Here is a 20,293-nt window from a genome sequence, read left to right as displayed (position 1 = left end):
GATCACATTGGACCTGCTTCGCTTTCTGAGCCATTGTTCTGTGGCGGTCCACAGTCGCTGGATGGCACAAATGAAGGTGGCTCACTGACATTTCGCTCAATCCATTGCAGAGATCGGGTTGCTGCAGCTCATCCTGAGGCCTGAGCTCTAATGCTAATAAAGCAAAGCAGTGATAATGCCATTCCCTGTTACACACTCTACCCACTGGAACCTGCATACAGGCAGATGGCAGTTCCTGAAACAAAGTTTGGAATGATTACTAAGAAAGAACGAAAAAGGGTTGGAACCTTTACGCAGAATAAATGAGCCAATAAGTCCCTTTATTAAGTTGTAATTGGGTTAACATGACTGACTTCAAATGCTCTCAGGAATTGACCTTTGTTCTCTGCAACTAAGATTTGACCCCATAATGACTCTCATAACATTTAATTCAAAGGTCAGATGTGAATATTGCTTGTGTTTGTTAATTTGTATGCCTTTCTTACCCATATATATATATATATATATATATATATATATATATATATATATATATATATATATATATATATATATATATATATATATATATATATATATATTTTTAGCAGTCTATCTATCTATCTATCTATCTATCTATCTATCTATCTATCTATCTATCTATCTATCTATCTATCTATCTATCTATCTATCTATCTATCTATCTATCTATCTATCTATCTATCTATCTATCTATCTATCTATCTATCTATCTATCTATATTTGACTGGTTATTTGCTTATTGATGATGTCTTTACTTGATTAGCTAATTATTTTATTTAACAAAATACCCCAAAATAGAGAAAATATCTTATATGCTATGATGCCAATCAGTACAGAATACACTTTACTTTTAAGGTGAAATAATGATAACATCAAAGTCTCAATTATAGATGTGTTCTCTTGTCTTTCCCATTTTGAAGACTGGCTAAAGGAAACTGGGCTCTGTGTCACATCATATTTATACCCTACAGAAACAGGAAGGCATAGGATGTAAAAGGTTCCTTGGTAAAACAATCAACCTAATCAGTAAGTTTTAGTGATTTGTTATTTTCTTTACTGACGTTTACTTGAATGGCATATTGTCATGGCGATCTCCATTTTATAGAGGACCTAACAAACATTGGGGTCTCTGTTATGTTGTACCACAGTATAACAGTTATGGATTAACAATTAGAGGCTGCTAAACACTCTGATCAATGTAAAAACTAAAATATGAGTTAAAATAGATAAGATTTATTCAGTTTTTAGGGAAGGGGGGATTTACTTAATTTGAGAATTAATGTCAAAATAAAGGTTGCCTTTTACTAAGATCATCAGTGTGACATACTACAAGAAAAATTATTTAAATTTCAGATATTCACACATCAGCACCACAATTTTTATGTTATAAAGAAATTATTGCTGCCGAAAATATTTAGTAATCATGCTTGAATTGAAGGTGGAGCAAAAATATCATTAGATAACAATTTTATTTTATTTTATTTTACTTAAGAGAGACATGGTTATTAGTCCAAACTTCTGAGTAAAACTAGGCTAAAATCACCTGAAACAAAGATTATTAAAATAAATGGGTAATGTTTCTGCGCCACATTAGCCTCGTTGTTTGTCTTATTTACCTTTTTATTCTCTCTGTCACCACTCTCTCCACTCCTTCGTACTGTGAAATTGTTATTTACGCACTGATTTCTGACAGGAATTAGTCCGTCTCGTTCTTGACGCAGCCAATAAGAGGACCGGCTCGCTGACGGTCCGGTCGGTGTGGGAGGGGAACCATCTGTGCGATCGATACGGGACGAGAGCCAACAGCAGTATCGCTGTGAGCATCAGTGAAAGTGTGTGTTGCATATAGTGTGCGCATTGTACTGTATAATTAGCTGAGGCCAGGCAGCTGCAGCATGAAGTGCCTCACTGTAACTGTACCTATAGCAGCAGTTGTGCTCCTCTGGTATAAATAGTGTGGCGGGCATGTGGGCAGGCAGCTATGACACAACGGCAGAACTTCAGCGTTCTTTTGGGAAGCTTTGAGAATGTGACACCATGCAGGAGAGGAACACTGCAGACGTTGCTCTGACGCTCGAAGGTTACATCAAGGTGCAGATATGCTCGTGCTGTCGCAGTCGCACTAATCCCCAGCTATCATCTCTAATCTTTTCATGAATAAGAAAAGCATTTGTTGACTCTCTTCCTGGGTACTTTGGTTTCCTTTCTAAGAATCAGAAAAGGTCACTCGGGTCGATAAACGACGGACGCCGGTCAGTTTGTTAACGTGGGTCAGCTGAGCTTTTCTCTTAAAGACGAGTCTGTAGCTTCTCTCTTAAGCTCGCGTTTTTGACTCCATCTGCTCTTCTTTTCTCGTCATCTTCGATCAGATCCAGATGCTGCCACACAGTCCCAAAGCATGACACTACCACCACCGTGTTGGACAGGCTACTTGATGATCAAAATTCATACTTTATACTTCCACATTCACATATGTAAACACTCATTCATGCAGAACTTTTACAGTCTTTGTGGGGATGACTCCATGACACACTAATGAAGGTTTTTTTATTTTTTTTTTATTTAAAGTTTGCTTTTCTGACTGCTCCACTGTGCTTCTGGATTTTGGCCCAATCTGTAGTAAACATCAGACAGCTGGTGGTGTTCTTGTTGGAGAGCACTGGGTTTTTCTCCTTCCAGCCAACTCATAAACACCAGTGTATATCAGTAGTCTCTCCACGGTGTACTTACTTGACCATAAACACCTTTGTCTGCTCCACACTTCCATCAGATGTGGTGTAAACCCAAACCTTTTGGCAGCTCTTAGTCCTGATCTACAAACCACAAAAACTGATGCTGCAGCGTCCCTTTTCCCCGCGTTGGCGTTTCTTCGTGTCGTGCTAAAAACCCAGGCTGACGTGACGAATCTAACTATCGCCTGTTTCATCAACCTTCAGGAGCCGCTGCGTTGTGCAGCAGGGTTCATCGCTTTTCCCACAACGTGCCCTGAAAATCTTCCCTTGGAGCCGAACCAGGAGGAGACGGAGTCTGAAGGAAGTGTGTCTCTGTCAACATAAACTGAGGAAACGCTCCAGGCTCTCGTGTTGCCTTGTTATGTCACCAGACTCGCGGAGAGCTCCGGCTCATCCTTCCTCTCCGTTCCAAGGAGATATCGTAAATTATCGAAGAGGCTTTTCCTCTTTCGACGACATGCTTGGACTCTGCGTTAAACCAAACCCAGTAGGACCCGAGACAAACATGCATGTTGTCGCGACGCCGTAGCATCTTTAATAGGGTTTGATGGCATGTTTACAGGAGCACTCGGTCACAATGTCCAAACATGTTTGATTAGTCATGGCTTCTGCTTTCCATTGTGTATGAATTTGGCTCTTTTTAAAGCAGATAAATATTTCTGGAACTAAAAAAGTCTGGAAAGGGACCTATATAAGGTTCTATATAAGGTAAAAAAAAATCTCCAAATATCAATGTTCAGTCCAGCAAAGAGTGACATATCGGGGTAAAAGAGTTTCCACCAGAGTCATTTGACAAAGGCCAACCAGTTGTTCAAGAAAATGCCGCGTGTCACCAGCCTGTGAGGACTGGAGCTTTCTATCTCCGGCCTATAGGGACTTTAACTAGACCTATGTGCTTTTATCAGACAAACAAAGTTTGAGTTCAGAAAGAGTCCTGTTTTGGTTTTTGGCATGAAACACAAGATGTGAAAAAGCATCTGATGCTCACTGTTATGTAGAGAATCGGTGATGCTGTGGGCCTGTTTCTTGTCCATTCGACCTGGGAATCCACCATGACATCACAAGCTGTGTTAATTACCGTTAATTACTGTCCATCGCCTTTTCTTTCCAAGAGCTGCGGTACTTCCTGGATGGATGCAGAAGTCATGACACTTTAATTTAAAATGTTCTGGTATTTCTCCCTTCCCACCCATCCCGTTTTAAATATCTGCTCACACACGTTTTGAAAATTTGGCAATAAAACTCGAAAAGACAGATGTCTTTTCAGTTCACGCCACAGCAATCTTATATGTTAATGAGATGGTGAACAAACCCGCACGATGCGTGGCCCTCTGGGCCTCGGTGCAACACCCTTCCTTCGGTGGTTTAGCTGGAGTAGTCTGGCATTCTCAGAGTATATTTAACCCTGTGGCTCCCCTGCTGGATGGCCCCTCCATATACGGAGCTGAGCGTGCTGAGCCAGAGTGCGCGGCAGAAGTTGGAGAAGCGGCGGCGATGACGGGGTGATGGATGAATGGGCTTTGTGAGCAAGATGGAGGGAAAGCAGCAGAGAGAACGCAAGAGAGTGCTGTCGCTGCTTTGTTTTTTATTGACCTGATTTAATTTGATGTCCTCAGTCAGACTCATGCAGGAAACCACAGAATACAAACTACGTTTCTGTGACTTTTTGAAGAAAAAAAAACAACACACACACTATTGAGCAGAGTTTGACAGGAGTAATTGTCAGGATGGATGCGCGCTGTAATCAGAAGACAGTAACGGCAGCCATGTGAGAGAATAAATCAATGTGACCTTGCAGACACAAGTGTAAACATTTCTAAGCATGTCACCGTGTGTTCAAGAGAGAGTGAGACAAACAGAGAAGCAGTCAGACAGTGCATGGCATGCATCAGACGAGCGTTTGTGTGTGTGTGTGTGTGTGTGTGTGTGTGTGTGTGTGTGTGTGTGGGGGGGGGGGGGTTGGTGACAGGTGTTTTGCAGGAACGGTGTTAAGCTGTAAGTGTTTTCCCAACCCGAGCCCTATTCCTGGTGAACACAAATGCTCGCGCGCGCACACACACACAAGCGCCGCCATGTTTTAAGATCCGAGTGACTGCTTGCTGCTACGCCCATGATGAAGCTCCTCCATCAGAACCGGGAGGTCCGCAGGTGTGTACCGTGAGAAGACTGTGGGATATAGTACGGAAACCTTAGTGGGAATTTTATTCTCTAAACTGAATTTACGAATAGTTATTTTAATGAAACAATGTAATGGATACTATCATAAAATGTTCATTTTAAGCTTCTTTAAACCATCATCTAGTTCTGTCCTGTTCTTTTTTCTCTTATTCTTTTTTTCTTGTGATGATATTACCACCATTTTTTCCAGCTTTTATCTTTTATTTATTTATTTATTTTGCACAATCTGCAACATAAATAAACATGACTGCAGTTTCCCCTAAGTGCATGCATAGCACATTATTCAACTATCAGCAAACTATTAACTCTTTAAACCTTTTGTTGTTTATTGCACTTTGTAATCAAGCAACCGGTTCCGACATGCAACGGGATTTGACGTCTTAGATTTCAAGCCACAAATGCAGACGTGGGAATAAACCAACAAGTTCTTAGATCCTCAAATATCACTGGATCAACTTGGAATGTATTATTATTATTATTATTATTATTATTATTATTATTATTATTATTATTATTTTATTATTATTATTATTAACAATTAATTTGTTTTTTAAAACCAAAACTATGATCTGAAAGAGCTTTCTGTCAGCACAGAATGACTCGGCTCAAATCAGATCTGCTCTTGGGTCAAATTTTTAGAACTAGAAACGTGCCGAACAAAAGTGCAAACATTTCGCAACCATTTTGTGCCTCTGCCCATGAATGCAAGACAGCTGTTTTACATGGAAAGATCAACTAGGAGATTATTGCTACAACTATGAACCAGTGAAGGCGAATGGGAGTTTTAAACTCAGGCTTTCTGCTTATTCTAACTTTTATCTAAACAGGAACAACGTCTGGATGGAGATGCTTATTTTATCAGAGTGAATGCTGTGTGCATTCACACCCTTGAGTTCCTCCACTTTTTTTTTTTCTGTACACTTTTTGTCACTTGACTTGTTCTGCAGACTTTGTGCTTTTTAAACTTTCCCCTGCTCATTCATGACATTACCAGCTTTTGGTATTGACAAATTCTATGGTTTATAAAATATTCAACTTCTTTTGTGATCATCTTGGGCCCCGTTGAAATGAAAGGAACATTTCTGAAAAGTTATGATGAGCTCTTTAACTTCGACGCATTTATGTCACTAAAACTTTAAACTGTATTTTTATCCTTCTACTACTTCGTTGTGCGTTTATTTAACTTTTTTTTATAGTTTTTTTTTTCAGTTTGTGCTGGTATTACGCTTTTTATATTCTTAAAAAAAAAAAAAAAACATTGGCCCGGTAGCTCTGAGGATTCCCAGTCTAATCCTACTTTTTAGCTCTGCTTACAGCATTTTCCTAGAAAATGCAACTTTTCTACTTATGTCTATCCCTTTCTACAACAGTACGACACAGTCTTGAACCTTTTTGCTCAAGAAAAAGAGTTTATATTCCTTTTCCCAAACCTCTGCATGCGGCAGTATGGCGCGAACTTCCTGAGTAATTCCTAAATAGCTCGATGCACTCGGTTTACGCGCCGACTCAAAAAAAAAAAAAAAAGTTCCTCTCATTAAAAGTGGATACCAGCGATGACTTGAAGTTTATTTCTGCGTTCAGACTCGGGGGGAGGAGGGGGGCTGATGCCGGTCAGCCTCAAGGCGTATAAATCACCTGCAGTATGCGTGGCGTTTGATTACCACACCAGAGCTGGAACCACAAGAGCCCAGTGTTGAAATATCAGCCAAACGGAGTCCATCAAGGCTGCTCCAGAGCGATCTGTGTGCGCTGATAGTGCCCGGAGAACAATGGCCACGGCATCCTTGCATGGCAGGGCGAAGGAACAGGAAATGACTTCTTGTTTTAACAGCTTGGCACCATTATGGTGAAATCTCACTGAAAGTAGCGGGGACGGCTGACTTGATTGTCCCAGTAAGATGTAAATTGACAGTGTGAGGGGTCAGAAGTAGAAAGGGCTGCAAAAATAGTTAGCTGAACAGAAGGTCCCACTCCTCCAGAGCCGGTTGACAACACTTCTATTAATAGTGAGGATTGTCCTTGGGTATTTTTATAAAAGGTGTGTGTGTGTGCGTTTGTAATACCTTGTGGGGACGATTTTCCTGACATATACTACGTTGTGGGGACCAATTGCTCCTCGTGGGGACCGAAGCCTGGTCCCCACGAGGGGAAACCCTGTTTTTGGGTCAGGGGTCAGAGTTAGGGCTAAGGTATGAATTGAGTTTTGGTTAGGGTTAGGGTTAGGTATGTGATGGGTGGGGTTAGGAAAAGGGTAAAGGTAAGGTTTAGGTTGTAGAAATGAATGGAAGTCAATGGAAAGTCCCCACAAAGATAGCAAAACAAACGTGTGTGTGTGTGTGTGTGTGTGTGTTAGCGAGAGAGAGAGAGGGGGGGGAAAGAAAGTGTGTATGTGTGCGTGTGTGTGCAAAGCAGAAGAGGATGAGGATTTCTCAGAGAAGACAGGAAGAAGATCCTCTTACAGCAGCAGCCTCAGACGCCATGCGTCAGACCTGCCGGCTTATATCACTCCCCTCAAACCTTGTCCTCCGTCTCCCCCCTTCATGCACTTAATGTCACACATTCCATGTAGCTTTGAGTTTGTAATTTTCACCACTGACACACACACACACACACACACGCGCACTAACACGCACACACATCCCCAGTCTATTTATAACCCAGTGCGGGGTTTTAAGGTAAAACTCTGATGACTCCTTGTCTTACCCCCGGCTGCATGCCTTACAAGGACCCCCTTGGAGCGCACAATCGCTTAGCAACCGGCAGTGTTTGCACCTAAGCTGTGAAGGTCCGGCGCACGACGCCCACCTGCCCTTCGTCGTCCCAATCATCAGCGCCACTGCGCGCCGTCCCGCTCAATTCGTATCGGTCCTTATGGATTTTATTCACCGCAGAAACTGTAAGTTGGAGGTCTGAATATAAAGATCCGGGCTAGCCACACGTTTACAACACCGACTTGTTTGTTGATGTACAGTGGAGAGATGGTTAGGCGCTAAAAGACCACATCTCTGATTTACACAGAATCCTTTTACTAACCAGGAAGACAGATGGTTTTACTGGGAGATTAAAATGGACTGAATATGAAAACAGCATTTTGATATTTGAGATTGTCTTTTACTTTGTTTTCCACACACACACACACAAGAAAACAATTGAAATGCATCATTTAAGGTTCAAAATTGATTTGGCGAAATTTAAGAGACTGCTTAAAATTGTTAGTTTCTCTGTTTTTACTTTTTATAAGTGCATGTTTGCATAAAATGAACGTTGTTCTTTTATTCTACGAACTACTGACATGTCTCTGAAATTCAAAGCAAACATTTTGTATTTATTTGCACAAAAATGAGAAATGGTCAGAATAATGAAGATGCAGCAGAGCTTTCAGACCTCAAATAATGCAAAGAAAACAATTTCATGTTCATTTAGAAACAACAATACTAATGTTTTAGCTCAGGAAGAGTTCAGAGATCAGAATAACCGCGAGGTTTTCAGTGCAGTGGGCTCTTAATTTTTTTTTTTCCAGAGCTGTATATAAACCTTTCATTTACACAGAAGCTCTGACACAGTTTGGAATAATCCTCATAATGTTGTTGCATTTGCTGCCTACAGCTCTCAGCCAGATGGGAAGTCCACACACAAGAGATCCAAGATTGTCTTTTTGAAAAATATTCCTCAATATTTTCAGAAAACTCAATTAAAAAGCAGAGCTGTGGCAGTCCCTTTTGTAACGAGATTAGCTCTAGTGCTGACGCTTTGCCAGCGCTCCCATAAGCAATTATAACAATCACTATAATCCACATTGTTGGACTATCTTATTACAACATTTCCAATTTACCTGATTGTACCCTGATGTCCCACAATGTCATGAAGTCCAATTAAGTTCATTATCCCCCCAGAGAGTGACAGAGAGCCGCGGTAATGACGACAGGAGAGTGTTGGAGCAGAAATGTCAATGCTATTAGAGAGAGCTGGAGAGACATGTTGGAGGATAAGTAGATATCCACGCAGTCTGAGGGGGAAAATAGTGAGAACTGGAGGATACAATATGGCAATAAGTGGTATAGTTGCATTAATTAAGGCCAACCTTAAATTTGTGCTTGTTGAATGTGACATTTAGTGACCAGGTACAGGATAATGGATTGCGTAAAAGCATGTTGGCATCAATTTGGACTTAAACACTGAGGTGTAAGAGGCATCTGGAGGGGGAAAAAAAAACAAAACATCCTAATAAAAAAAAGACAAAGAGTGGAAAAACATTTTCTTTTTGAAAAATATCCAGTCAGAGCAGAAGTATCCATATCCTCCTGCTTTTTTTTTTTTCTCATTTTATTTTGATGCAATCGCAAAGTTTATGATATTTTATTGGGGTTTTATGATACGTAAAATGTCATTTCTCTAAACTTGGAAAAGCGAACACGGCAAGCGTTCGCACTCAAAGTGTGTTTCAGAAAACCTCACATCACTAAACACACCATCTCCACTGTGAGAAATGGCGGCGGCAGCACCATGGCGAGGGGAGGCTTTTCTTTTTCCGGGGCTGCGAGTTCATGGGAATATGGACGGAGCTGAAAACGGGAAAATCAACGAAGGAAACTAAGCAAAAAGCTGGAGCTGCTGAAGCATTTTCAAATATCATATTGGTGATAGTGGTGTAAAACACAGGTTTAATGTAATGCACAAAATGAAAAAGTTAATCTACTGATCATTCAAACATACACCAGTCACACTTTTCAGATTTTTATTTGGAAAAATGACCGTTAAACATAAATATGCTGTACTTAGTGTTGAAATGTGACAGTGTGAGTTTAAAAACTATGGGGTTCAGAAAATTATCAAAACATAGATTTGAGAATATTTTTTTTATTTATCCTCAGATAACACAATATTGTTATCATGACAGACACACCACAGATCTGAAAATCCTTATTGCTTCCACAAAGTACAAAAAAAGCTTTCCATAGAGTTGTTTTTGTCTCCGCTCTTCTTGACAGCAGTTACTACCACTGATGAAATCTACTGAGGCACAGAAAGCCCATTTGATATTCTGAATGACAGTTTTTAACACACACCTCACATTTTCATTTCTCCCGAAGGAATGAAAACCTCTGAGAACATTTGTTATTTGAGCCATCAGCAGTTACAGCGATGGCCACAAGGGGGCGGTAAAGGTTTCCAACATGGCTCACACGCTCAGTAAAGTACACATTTGCTATGGCTGGATAAAAATCAGTGGAATTTCAGTCATAAGCCTAAAAACATATATAAGATAAATATATACATACATATATTAAACAATAATGCAAATTAAAATATAGTTATTTCCAGTTTTCAGTGGTCCCCACCAAAAAAAAAAAGCTGGATCACATCAAAACTATTTTAAAGCAGCTATTTTTGCCTTATTGAATAATTAAGGATATCTAATAGGGATTTAGGTTAAAATGCTATATAAACTCAAAGATGACAAGAAGGACAAACTATGGAAACCCTGAGAGGCAGGTGAAAAATAAAATATAAATTTTCTATTGACTCCAGATGAGTCAATACAAATGACTGTAGCAGGTGTTAGAGAGCATTTTTCTAAGGTTTTGAATTTTACACGCAACGGATGAAAAGATGGCGGCAGCGTCATGCTGGGCTTTTCTACAGTAGGAATGTGGAAGTTGGTCAGAGGTGATTTAATCATCTCTAAAATACCAAATAGGGTTTAAGCGTTAAAAAGGACGCAGAGTTAGAAAATAGATTCTAGGGGGAAACAAGAAACTCAGTGATTTTTTTTTTGGGGGGGGGGGGGAATCCATCTTTCACTTCAGAACTGAAAGACATGGGAGGAACTTAGAAAAAAAAACAACTTTATATTAATTGACTGATTGTCAGGCGGTCTCCATGTGGTTGTTTTGACAGTAAAAAGTTCAGTGTTAAAATCTGCAACTCCTTCACATGCGCCTAACACACACGCTTGGTCAGACACACACTCAGAAATCAAAACAGAAGGAGAAAACTGTCTGCTCCAACCTGACCAGAGTATGGATCTCTGTTTCATTTGGCATACATATATTTCTTCTGGTTAGAAGCACATAAAAAATATACAGTATTATATACGGTTTATAATAATGTGAGGACTAATGCCTAGAGGAATGCTATATTTTACAGAACAGCATTAACTTTCTATGATGTATTTATCTTTAGAACACCGTCATAATAAAATACCTCTCTTTGACATCTCTAGGAAGGATTTCCTAAAATTAAAAGTGTGGGCTTTGCGTGAACGCAGGCGTCCTATAGGTTGCTGAAGAGCTCGTTTTTCTTGGTCCAGTCCATGGGTGGGGCTCTCTTGTTGGAGCGTTTCTGGTGGGTGAGCTCTTTGACCTGCTGCAGCGTGAGGTTGAGAGCTGGGATGGCATTTGTGACCAGACCCTGAGGAAGAAAACAAAACAAAATCTGTTAACTCACCTGTTTTAAAAAGGCTCTACTTTAAGGACCAAATCATATACGAGGAGGTTGATTATTTCCTGCGACGTACCTCGGGTGGGGTGTGTGCAGACGGGGTTGTAAGTGAGGCGTTGGACGACGCGTTGGACGGGGAAGGGCTGACGGAGAGCTTGGAGTTCCTCTCTCTCGCTTTGGGTACTCTGCCATTCACCTAATCAGACAAACATTCATCGGCATTCCTTCAAAGATTCAAAACGTTTATGCAACAATATTAAGAGCAAGACAGCAGGAAGTCAAGCTTTGTTGTAGTATCCAATTTCGCCACATGGGGGCAGAGGTGGATTTGAAATATTTTAGAAAACTATTCAGACCCGACTCACTTTAATAATATAAAGTGTGCCACATAGCAAAAATTAAAAAAAATAAAAAATAAAAAAAAACAAGGCAAAACTTTTTTTATCAAAAAATTTTGTTCTAAATCTTTTATAGCATATACAATATTTTTTACTATTATAAAATCTCTACATTTATTTTGGAAAATAAATTGTAGGAATTTCATAAAAAATATAAAATAATGAAAAGCTGGTAAACAAAAAAATTTAAAAGAAAAATTAAGAAAATGAATCTTAACTTTGATGCTGTATCGGCAAAAAGCCTTTCCGGCTAGTTGGTCACGGACTTGTTAACGTGTTACTGGTTAAACACTTTTATCCACCAGTAATGCAGCATTTCACCTGACCTCCAGGTTCATCTCCTCCCTTCACTGCTCATCGACGCGCGTTACGCAACAATGCACGGAAGAAGTATGACCGCTGTTGCACATAACGTTCCTGAGTAAAAGGAAGTGCCGGTCAGGTTTCACTCTGCATATCTGGCCCAAAGCCAGAGTCAAATTGGTCAGCGTAAAAAACAAAGCAGTTTCTCTTAATTCTCTGTGTGGGCGAATTCACCTAAAACAATATCACTTACATGTCGATATAAGTGTATTTACACAGAGAAGAGATGTTCTAGATATCTGACACTTGTGATGCAAATGACACTGAAACAACAAACATGAGTGCAAGGTTATGAGGTTTTGTTTGTATATGCAATACCTGATTTCAAAGAAAATGTTTGGCTACTGGGAAAGTTAGTGGAAAAGTAAACAGGGATTCAAAGTCTGGCTGTACTCCCCGGTCGCTAACGAAAGCAGGAGAAAAACAAATCGGCTTTGCTGTATAAAAGTTTTATAAATCTTGTTAAATCTGGACAAAACCGTTCCCATTTCTATTGTTCAAACTTATTTCAGAAAAAAGAGGGTTTTTTTTTCCATATACAGTCTATGAAGCACACAAATCATCCAAAGTTTTTGGAGAACCAGTGGGGTGGAGCCTTTAGCAGATCTCCACACAATAAAGACCAGAGTTGTAAGACAATAACAGGAAAGGCAGTTCTGTAAACGTCTTTGATTAATAAGTCAATTCATCAGTGTTTCAATTTTCCAAAGTAGCACACCACTTTAACAAAAAAAAAAAATACAAGTACAAAGTTATATTTTGCTTTCGAACGTCCTTAGTTTCAAGGAGTTCTTGAAGCAGAAAACTATTCTTGTCCTCTTTCTGTTGGCAGGAAGAAGCTGGATCAGAGAAGAGGGAAGTGGCCTCTGTGGGAGATTGGTCATCTTTCCACACTTCAAAGTTCAAATCTCACACTAAGTTTTTGTTTCAAAGCCAACTCATAAAAAAAAAAAAAAAAAGTCTCTGAAATCTCAGAGACAAGTCTGTTATTGTTGGTTAATCTCACCTTCTCTTCTGTTTCTCCATTAACGACTGGCTCTGGAAGTGGACCTGCAGAAAAAATAAAAAAAATAAAAAAATCACAGCAGTTAGCCAGGTAAATGTCTCAATTTGTCTCAGTAAGTCAACTAATTTTTATAAAAAAAATATACAAAAAAAAAAAAAAAAAACATGCAGGAGTTCTTTTCTTATCAACCACATGTTGAAAAGTTGAAGCTTTAGCGTTACCTTCCATCCTATTAACTCCCTTTAGCCTGAACAGATGACTTCTTGTAAGAGACAAAGCAAAAAATCTGGCTTTTTAAGAATAATTTTAGATTTAAGTCTTCAAATCCTTATTGCCTGTGTACCTCTGTGACCTGTAATCTTAAAACAAGCCTCAACGTAGCCCTGGCATGAATGGTGGTTTTGTACTGGACTTTGTGGAAACCGAACAAAGTGCTGCGCAGCGAAGGCTGCTCGGAGACGCGCAGCGGTGTGTGTCGGTTCGCTGAGTGAGAGTGGGCAGCGTGTGGAGAGCTGGCAGTTACCTGGGAAACACCTCGCTGAAATCTTTCCCCTGCAAAGAGGGTTATTATTTCTAATTCTGGACTGAGCAATGTAATCCGTCACGGAAATATAGAAAGTAGAAGTAAATTGATTAAAATAGGACAAATTGATGGGATGCATGTAGAAGTTGTTGTTGTTTTTTATTAGTTTTAAGCTAACATCTTTTTGCCGTTCTGCACTTTCAGTAGAATAAGTCTAGCAACATGGGTAATTAGTGGGGCTATCTGCTCCGATAGCAATGCTGCTACTGGCTGCTTGGCAGACCAGCTTCCAGGCAGCTTAGAACTTTTTGCACAGCGTTACCTTAATAAGAGTGATAGGAGGCACTCTTACCACACAACCTGAAATATTCCCAAACAGGCTATTTAGTCTTTTTTTCAGCCATCTGATCAGCAGTTTGCAGCAATAGGTGAGGGAGGGGCAATGCTACTTAACTTTATACTTTATTGTTATTGCACAGCACCACTAAATTGTATCTTTGACAGCCTGAAGGTTCACGAGTTTAACAATAAACAACCATAAAAACATGACCTGGGCAGGAAAATAGACCATACAAAAAAAAAATCAGACACTTTTTTTCAGTTTTAGGTTACAGCTCCATATCCCCATAATTTGTACAATTTGTCTGACTTTGGCCAATAAAAGTACACCCACAAACACAGAAAAAATGAAAGGGAACCTGTCTGGTTCTAAATATTAATCCTCAAAGTCCCAAGAGGCTTAGCTGAGGCTCAAACTGTTCAAACTATGCAGTTTCTCTGCTGACTCGATTTACCTGACTTATAATTGACTGAAGAATCACTGGACTAAGTAACCTTATATGTATGATATAAGAAGACTAAAATGAAAAGTTGTTTTGGACGCAAAATAAAAACCTTGAGTTGAGACAGAGTTCCTCTACTGTTGCCTTTTTTTCCCCCATTTAAACGTCTCTGCCTGGGTGCAAAGACGTTCATGTTTATGAAAGTAATGTTTTGGCAAAATGGTTCTCAAGGTCCTTATTAAAAACTGAACGCCACACACGTGGTGAGTGTCTAAGGAGCAATCTTGTGTTTTCTGGGAGAGGCTTTTACATCAGAAACAAGAACTTTACTACAGCTCCCTCTAGTGGCTTTATTAAAAAAAAACAACTCAAAACAAACCTCTTCTTGAGATAAAAAGGGCAAAAAGTAAGATGAAGTGGTTTGTGACCTTCACCTGCACTCTGAGACACATCGTCAGATTAAAATAATAACATTTGAGAAAATGCTGTGAGATTATTCAAATGTAGTTTTTTTTATACTTATATGTATTTTGGTGTTTTTTTGCACCGTTAGGCTCAATTTCAGAAAACCTCTTTGCCCTCAAACGTAAACAAGCCGGCTAGTCTCTGATCCGTCTGTTCTGATGTATTTATGCTGAAAAGATTAACTTTCCCTGCAGGGCAACAACATTAGGTGGTGGGGGCAGGAAGTGGCTTAGTGTCTGTGATCCTCAACAAAAAGAAGGAGAGAGAGAGAGAGAGAGACAGAGCGTGGCTTGTAAAGAAAAGAAAAATAAATATAGCAGAAGAGAGCCAAGGAACAAGAGGGGAGGCAGTGAAGTGGCTATAAATACAGCCGGTGACTGACAATGAACCTGGAGAGAAACATTACGAGATAATTGGAGTCATTCAATCAATCACTGCCTCACAATTGCTGCTGATGGGAGTAATGGTGGTGGTGGTGGTGAAGCAGCCTTCTCACCAGTTAAGTGCTCGGAGGTGGGGGTCACCCTGCATCTCTTGAAGAAGGCGTCGGTGTCGGGGTCCACCACGAGCAGCCGGGTCACGTCTCCGCCCGCTTTGATGGCGCCGACCACATCTGAATGCGTCTTCCCCTCCACGGAGACGCTGTTCACCTGAAGAAGATGATAAAAAAATCCTTTTACTTTAACCAGGCGTAGTTTTTTTTTCTGTACGTTTGCTGGCATGTGGTTTATCGCCGTATTCTTTTCTCAACAGTATCAAACAGGAAGTCCTGTGTCCACACAACCACACACACAAAAAAAGATAGTGCACATTCTTCCATGTATTTACAGTCTTTTCAGAGACTATCGTGCCTTAAGAACGGCACGATCCATCATGGGCCAGCTTTCAGATCAGATGATTATTTTTCTGTTTAAATCTCCATGGGAAAGCATGTGAGAAATGTCTCAAGCCATGTGTGTGTGTGTGTGTGTGTGTGTGTGTGTTTAAGTCACTGGGTGGACCTCCAAGACTTAAGCCCAGTCCTTACAGAGGAAGCTGGACAATAGCAGCTCGGCCAGTAACAGCAGCAACAATGGCTGTCCGCTCCGTCCTCAGTGGGTGGCGTGGCCGTCTGGGGCCCTCTCAGGGAGTGGAGACCCAACTCAAGACTGAAGCACATCCTGCAGTCCGCTTAATCCCCCTCTTTTTCCTTTCATTACCTTTAATTGTACTGCTGCTTATTTATTTTTTATTTTTTTGCAAAGAGGAGTGCACCAGACTATACTCCAGCTTAAGTGCTGCAGCTACGGTCACATTGTTTTTCTTGCAGTATTGTAACTTGTAGCTCAAGCCGGCCCTTTTCCTGCCATCTGATTTGTTATGAAATTCGGTTTCTGTGTTGCTTTGCCTGGAAGTTTCTTAGGCATGATGTAAAGGAAGGTGTTTTGTTTTTTTTTTGTTTTTTTTTCCAACATTTCCATTACAGTCGTTATTTATTAGTCTGACTCTGGATTCTCAGCGTCCACAGACCTGCCAGGTCCGACTAACGGTTCAAAGTATTTTAACCTCAACTTATATTTGGCAAAGTTTCACATCATTCTCGCGGTGAGCAGTTTATTTGCTTAGTTTTGGAAACTGTATTTTTCCATTACATCTGCAGATGCAGTTTAAAAATGATATTTCTAGTTAGAAACTATTTTTTGCAAACTGCAGTTGGATATCTGATATCTTAGTCGTAGATCGACTTGTAGATGCAATTTTCTGCAAACCACATCCACAGAGCTGCATTTATTGGCCCTGGTTTAAGAAACACTAAAAACACCTTAATCTCATTTTGAAAAGGTCGTGGCAGTTCTCTGACGGTGCGTTTTATTCTGGCCCAGCATCGTCTGTCACGCCTCCAGTTGTCTAAAACTTGTACATTATCTCTCTGACTGTAGATATTAGCCTAATATCTAACCCTAAAATAGTATTTTCATTTTTATTGGCTGACATTAAATCAGACTAAACATTCTCTCACTTTGGTCAGTTAAGATTACCTGAATTATTTCTTAGTTAAACATAAAGAGAAACCTTTATTGCTTTTTTTTTTTTTTTGTAAAATGTTGGAAGTTTACAAACAGTATTTGGTCGACAAACATTTTGTGAATCCTCCCACATACGTCTCAAACTATGTGGGAGGATTCTTGTTTCTGATGTAAACTGGGAAAGTTTTTTCAGGCTGCGTTTCTCGCTCTCCTTTTCAACTCGGCCCAAACATTTCCAGTGGGGCCGAGATTAGGGTTTAGCAAAGATTGCTCCAAACGTGGTCACTTTAAGCTTTAACGTCTGCCACTGAAACACTTTAATTATAGTTTTATCAGAACGGATCTCTGAAAATTAAGGCGTTTGTCGTGGAGTGACAATCTTTTTAATAATGGATTCTTCTGTGCCGAGTGGCCTTTCAGTCCAGGCTCATACAGGACTTATTTCACTGTAGATAATTCAGCAATACCAGCATCAATCAGCATCTTTACATGGTCTTCTGCTTTTTAAAAAATATATATTTTACACCTAAACATGTTCCTCTCTGCGACACACAACTAATGAATGTGGCATTTTTTAAAAATTGCTCCCATGGGATGAAGTCTACAGTTTTCTCCCTGATATATTGTCTGATTTATTTATTTATGTCCATAAAAACAAAGAAGCCACGTTCAGGACATGTGTCTCTAATTAACTCAAATATATTGCCAATCTGTCAGAACTTCATCTGGACTTTCACACATTTTTAAGTCTAGAATTTGAAGAAAGACTTTAAATAGAAGCCACAATATTTTTGACATTTAGAACTTGGAAATCCTTTTGCCTATTGTGATTAAAATCTAATCTAACATAGAGGACGTGCGTCTTTATACAGGGCTTTATAAACATGATTTCACCTGTTTATGCCCTTTTTAAATGCATGTTTTTATGTTTCCCCCGTTTTGAACAGTGACTGAGGAAGATTAGCCTCCGTCTCACTGCTTCACATTACAATATTGGCAAACCCCATTCAAATTTCCAAATTAACTGTTTTTAAAATAAGCTCATCTTTGCTGCAGTCGAGAACGACTGAAACCGGTTCAAACAAACAAACATGAATTCCTGTTCTTACACACTTGATACCTGAAACGTGAAGCCGGCGGATCACAGAAAAGCCCAGAACAGCGAACATAAAAAGGCTTTCAGTCTTAAACCACACTGTAGGTGAGGCCTGGTTGCGCCATTCTTCTCTATTTTTGTCCAAGAAACCCTGAGCTGACGACAGCGGAAGTGTGCAAGGCTAATCAGGATGCGTCTGTGGGAATGTTTTCTGGCAGGTGGCTCTTAAGAGCTTATTTCTATATGAATATAACAGGACTGATCCAGTCAGACTTAGCTTTAATGGTGTCTCTGTGCTCATTTCCCGTCCTGTGTCATCTTCAAAGGACTCCAGCTCTTTAACATTACCTCTACTATCCTGTCCTTCGGCTGCAGGCCGGCCCTCTCGGCTGGAGAGTCGTCATCCACCGCTCTGATGTACTGGCCCGGCCGCGCCCGCTCGCTGTGCAGGTTGAAGCCATATCCGTTAGACCCCCGCTGGATCACGCAGAGACGTGGCCGCAGCTCGGCGCGCTCCTCCTGCAGGACAAAACACACATGTTAGAGACCTGAGCGGCAGGAGTGAAGCAGCGGGTCAGCCCCTTAGGGAGGAAAAACAACTAAATACCTCCACCATGGGTGTCGGTTCAGAGAGGACAAGGGGCACGAAGATGACGGAGAGCTCCTGTGACTCGTTTACCATGAATATAAAGCCGAGGGCGAACATGCAGGTGTCTGCTGCTGCGGCATGCTGCAGTGTTGTGTGCCGTGTTTTCAACAGTCAGGGGTAAACTTCAGCGGCGCTTTTTTTCGGCCCACGTGATTCCGAGTGCTCGCCAGGAAGGAAAGGGGGGTCTGTGATTGGAGGTCTGTTGGGAAGGTTTCTGGAGTATTTGCGAAGGGGGCTCTGAGGAAAAGGGACCGGTTCCGGAGCGGCTCCGAGGAGGACAATGGGAGCTGGGCGTTGACCTCTGACCGCCTCTCCCATCTCTGTCTCGACCAATCCTGCTCCGGGATGGCAGGGAGAGTCGGAGCTGTATTGTCATCCAGGAAAAAACCTCCAGCCTGATCCCAGAGCCTCCCTTCCGCTGGTGGGATGAAACGGGTTCTAAGTTTAGAACCCGGAGGGTTGAATGGTTTTGTCATCAAAGAGGACGAGGCTGAAATAATGAGCAAAATCCTAGAGTCAAGGCGACCTTTGTCACCGTGGTCACACCTGACCTGACGCTCCCTCCCTTAGTCAACTAGACGCTTTCAAGAGAAATCAATGGCCAACTAAAAGCACATAAAACCATTAACTTTACTTATTTCAACACCTGATGCAGCCTGGCTCAACAATTTATCTCGCAATGATTGATTGTCACTTCGCTGTTACGAAACCCAGCTGTTCTTACCCAACCACATGTGCTGTTTTGCAAACTGCTCCGTTTTGCAGAAAAAAGTACCTAAAATGAGAAATTCATGTCCAGGTTTAACAGAAGTCAAAATGTTTAGAGGAAGATCTGTGTTGGCAGAAAGAGAAACCGTGAGCATAAACTGGAACAGTTAGAATATATATAAACCGATATACGTCATAGTTTCTACACCGGAAGATGCTAAACTGAGAAATTCATTTCTTATAAGTCACGTTGTAGAGGAAAAAAAGAGGCCACACCACTTTTGTGACCCTTTGTAGGAACCCAGCAGCTGATAGAAACTGGAAACGTAACCTCTGAGGTTAGATTGACTTAATTTAAGAAAAAAGTCGCCTCAGAAACGAGAACTGAAATTAAATTACATGGCATTAGGATCGTCACTGTAATCTCTGCCAACCCAAAGACGCAGCAACAAAGCAGTATTTGATGGACTGTTGGCCTGTGCAGTGAAAATGCAGTTTCACCATCGCAGATTTTTTTTCCCTCTTATTTGCTTTTATGTCACACAAAATGTTTGAATAACCTGAGTAAATATAAAAGTTTCAAAATGATGATTTCAGTAAAAAGCTATCCAATCTATTTGGGTGAAAATGTAGCTGTCCTCAATGTTAAGTCAAAAATTAACTGTGAGCATTTTAAGTTCAGTTTCACCAACCTCACCTAAGCCATACCTGTAAAATCAATGCGTTTTAAATTAAGACCCGTCTGACATCATGAAATACGCTAAAAGATCTCGAAAAGAAACACATTCAGAAATTCAGAGTTAGGAAAAGGAAACACAAACTCTGTTTTAATACTGCTACTCATGCCAACAGGACTACTTCCTAATATGCTAAAGATAGTTTCGTACACCCTGGATGTTTTTGCATCAGTGACAACAAGCATAAC

The 20,293-nt window shown here is 40.5% G+C and overlaps 1 protein-coding gene across 1 annotated transcript in view; it reads right to left on the bottom strand.

Annotated features, from left to right (window-relative positions):
* Positions 1-9,652: 9,652 nt before the first annotated feature.
* nherf1b (NHERF family PDZ scaffold protein 1b) overlaps positions 9,653-20,293 on the bottom strand; it is a 28,060-nt gene continuing 17,419 nt past the window's right edge. The window contains exons 2-6 of the mRNA XM_014972383.2: positions 18,360-18,530; positions 15,406-15,559; positions 13,140-13,183; positions 11,449-11,568; positions 9,653-11,342 (exon numbers count right to left, since the gene is read on the bottom strand). Of these exons, the coding sequence (XP_014827869.2) occupies positions 11,205-11,342; positions 11,449-11,568; positions 13,140-13,183; positions 15,406-15,559; positions 18,360-18,530 (627 nt within the window). The 3' untranslated portion in view covers positions 9,653-11,204. The remainder of the gene's footprint in view (positions 11,343-11,448; positions 11,569-13,139; positions 13,184-15,405; positions 15,560-18,359; positions 18,531-20,293) is intronic.

This window comes from Poecilia mexicana, unplaced genomic scaffold, assembly GCF_051168715.1.
Source record: "Poecilia mexicana isolate PSO_F unplaced genomic scaffold, ASM5116871v1 scaffold_8, whole genome shotgun sequence".
In the NCBI taxonomy this organism is placed as follows: Eukaryota; Metazoa; Chordata; class Actinopteri; order Cyprinodontiformes; family Poeciliidae; genus Poecilia; species Poecilia mexicana.
This window is presented reverse-complemented; position numbering and strand designations above follow the sequence as displayed.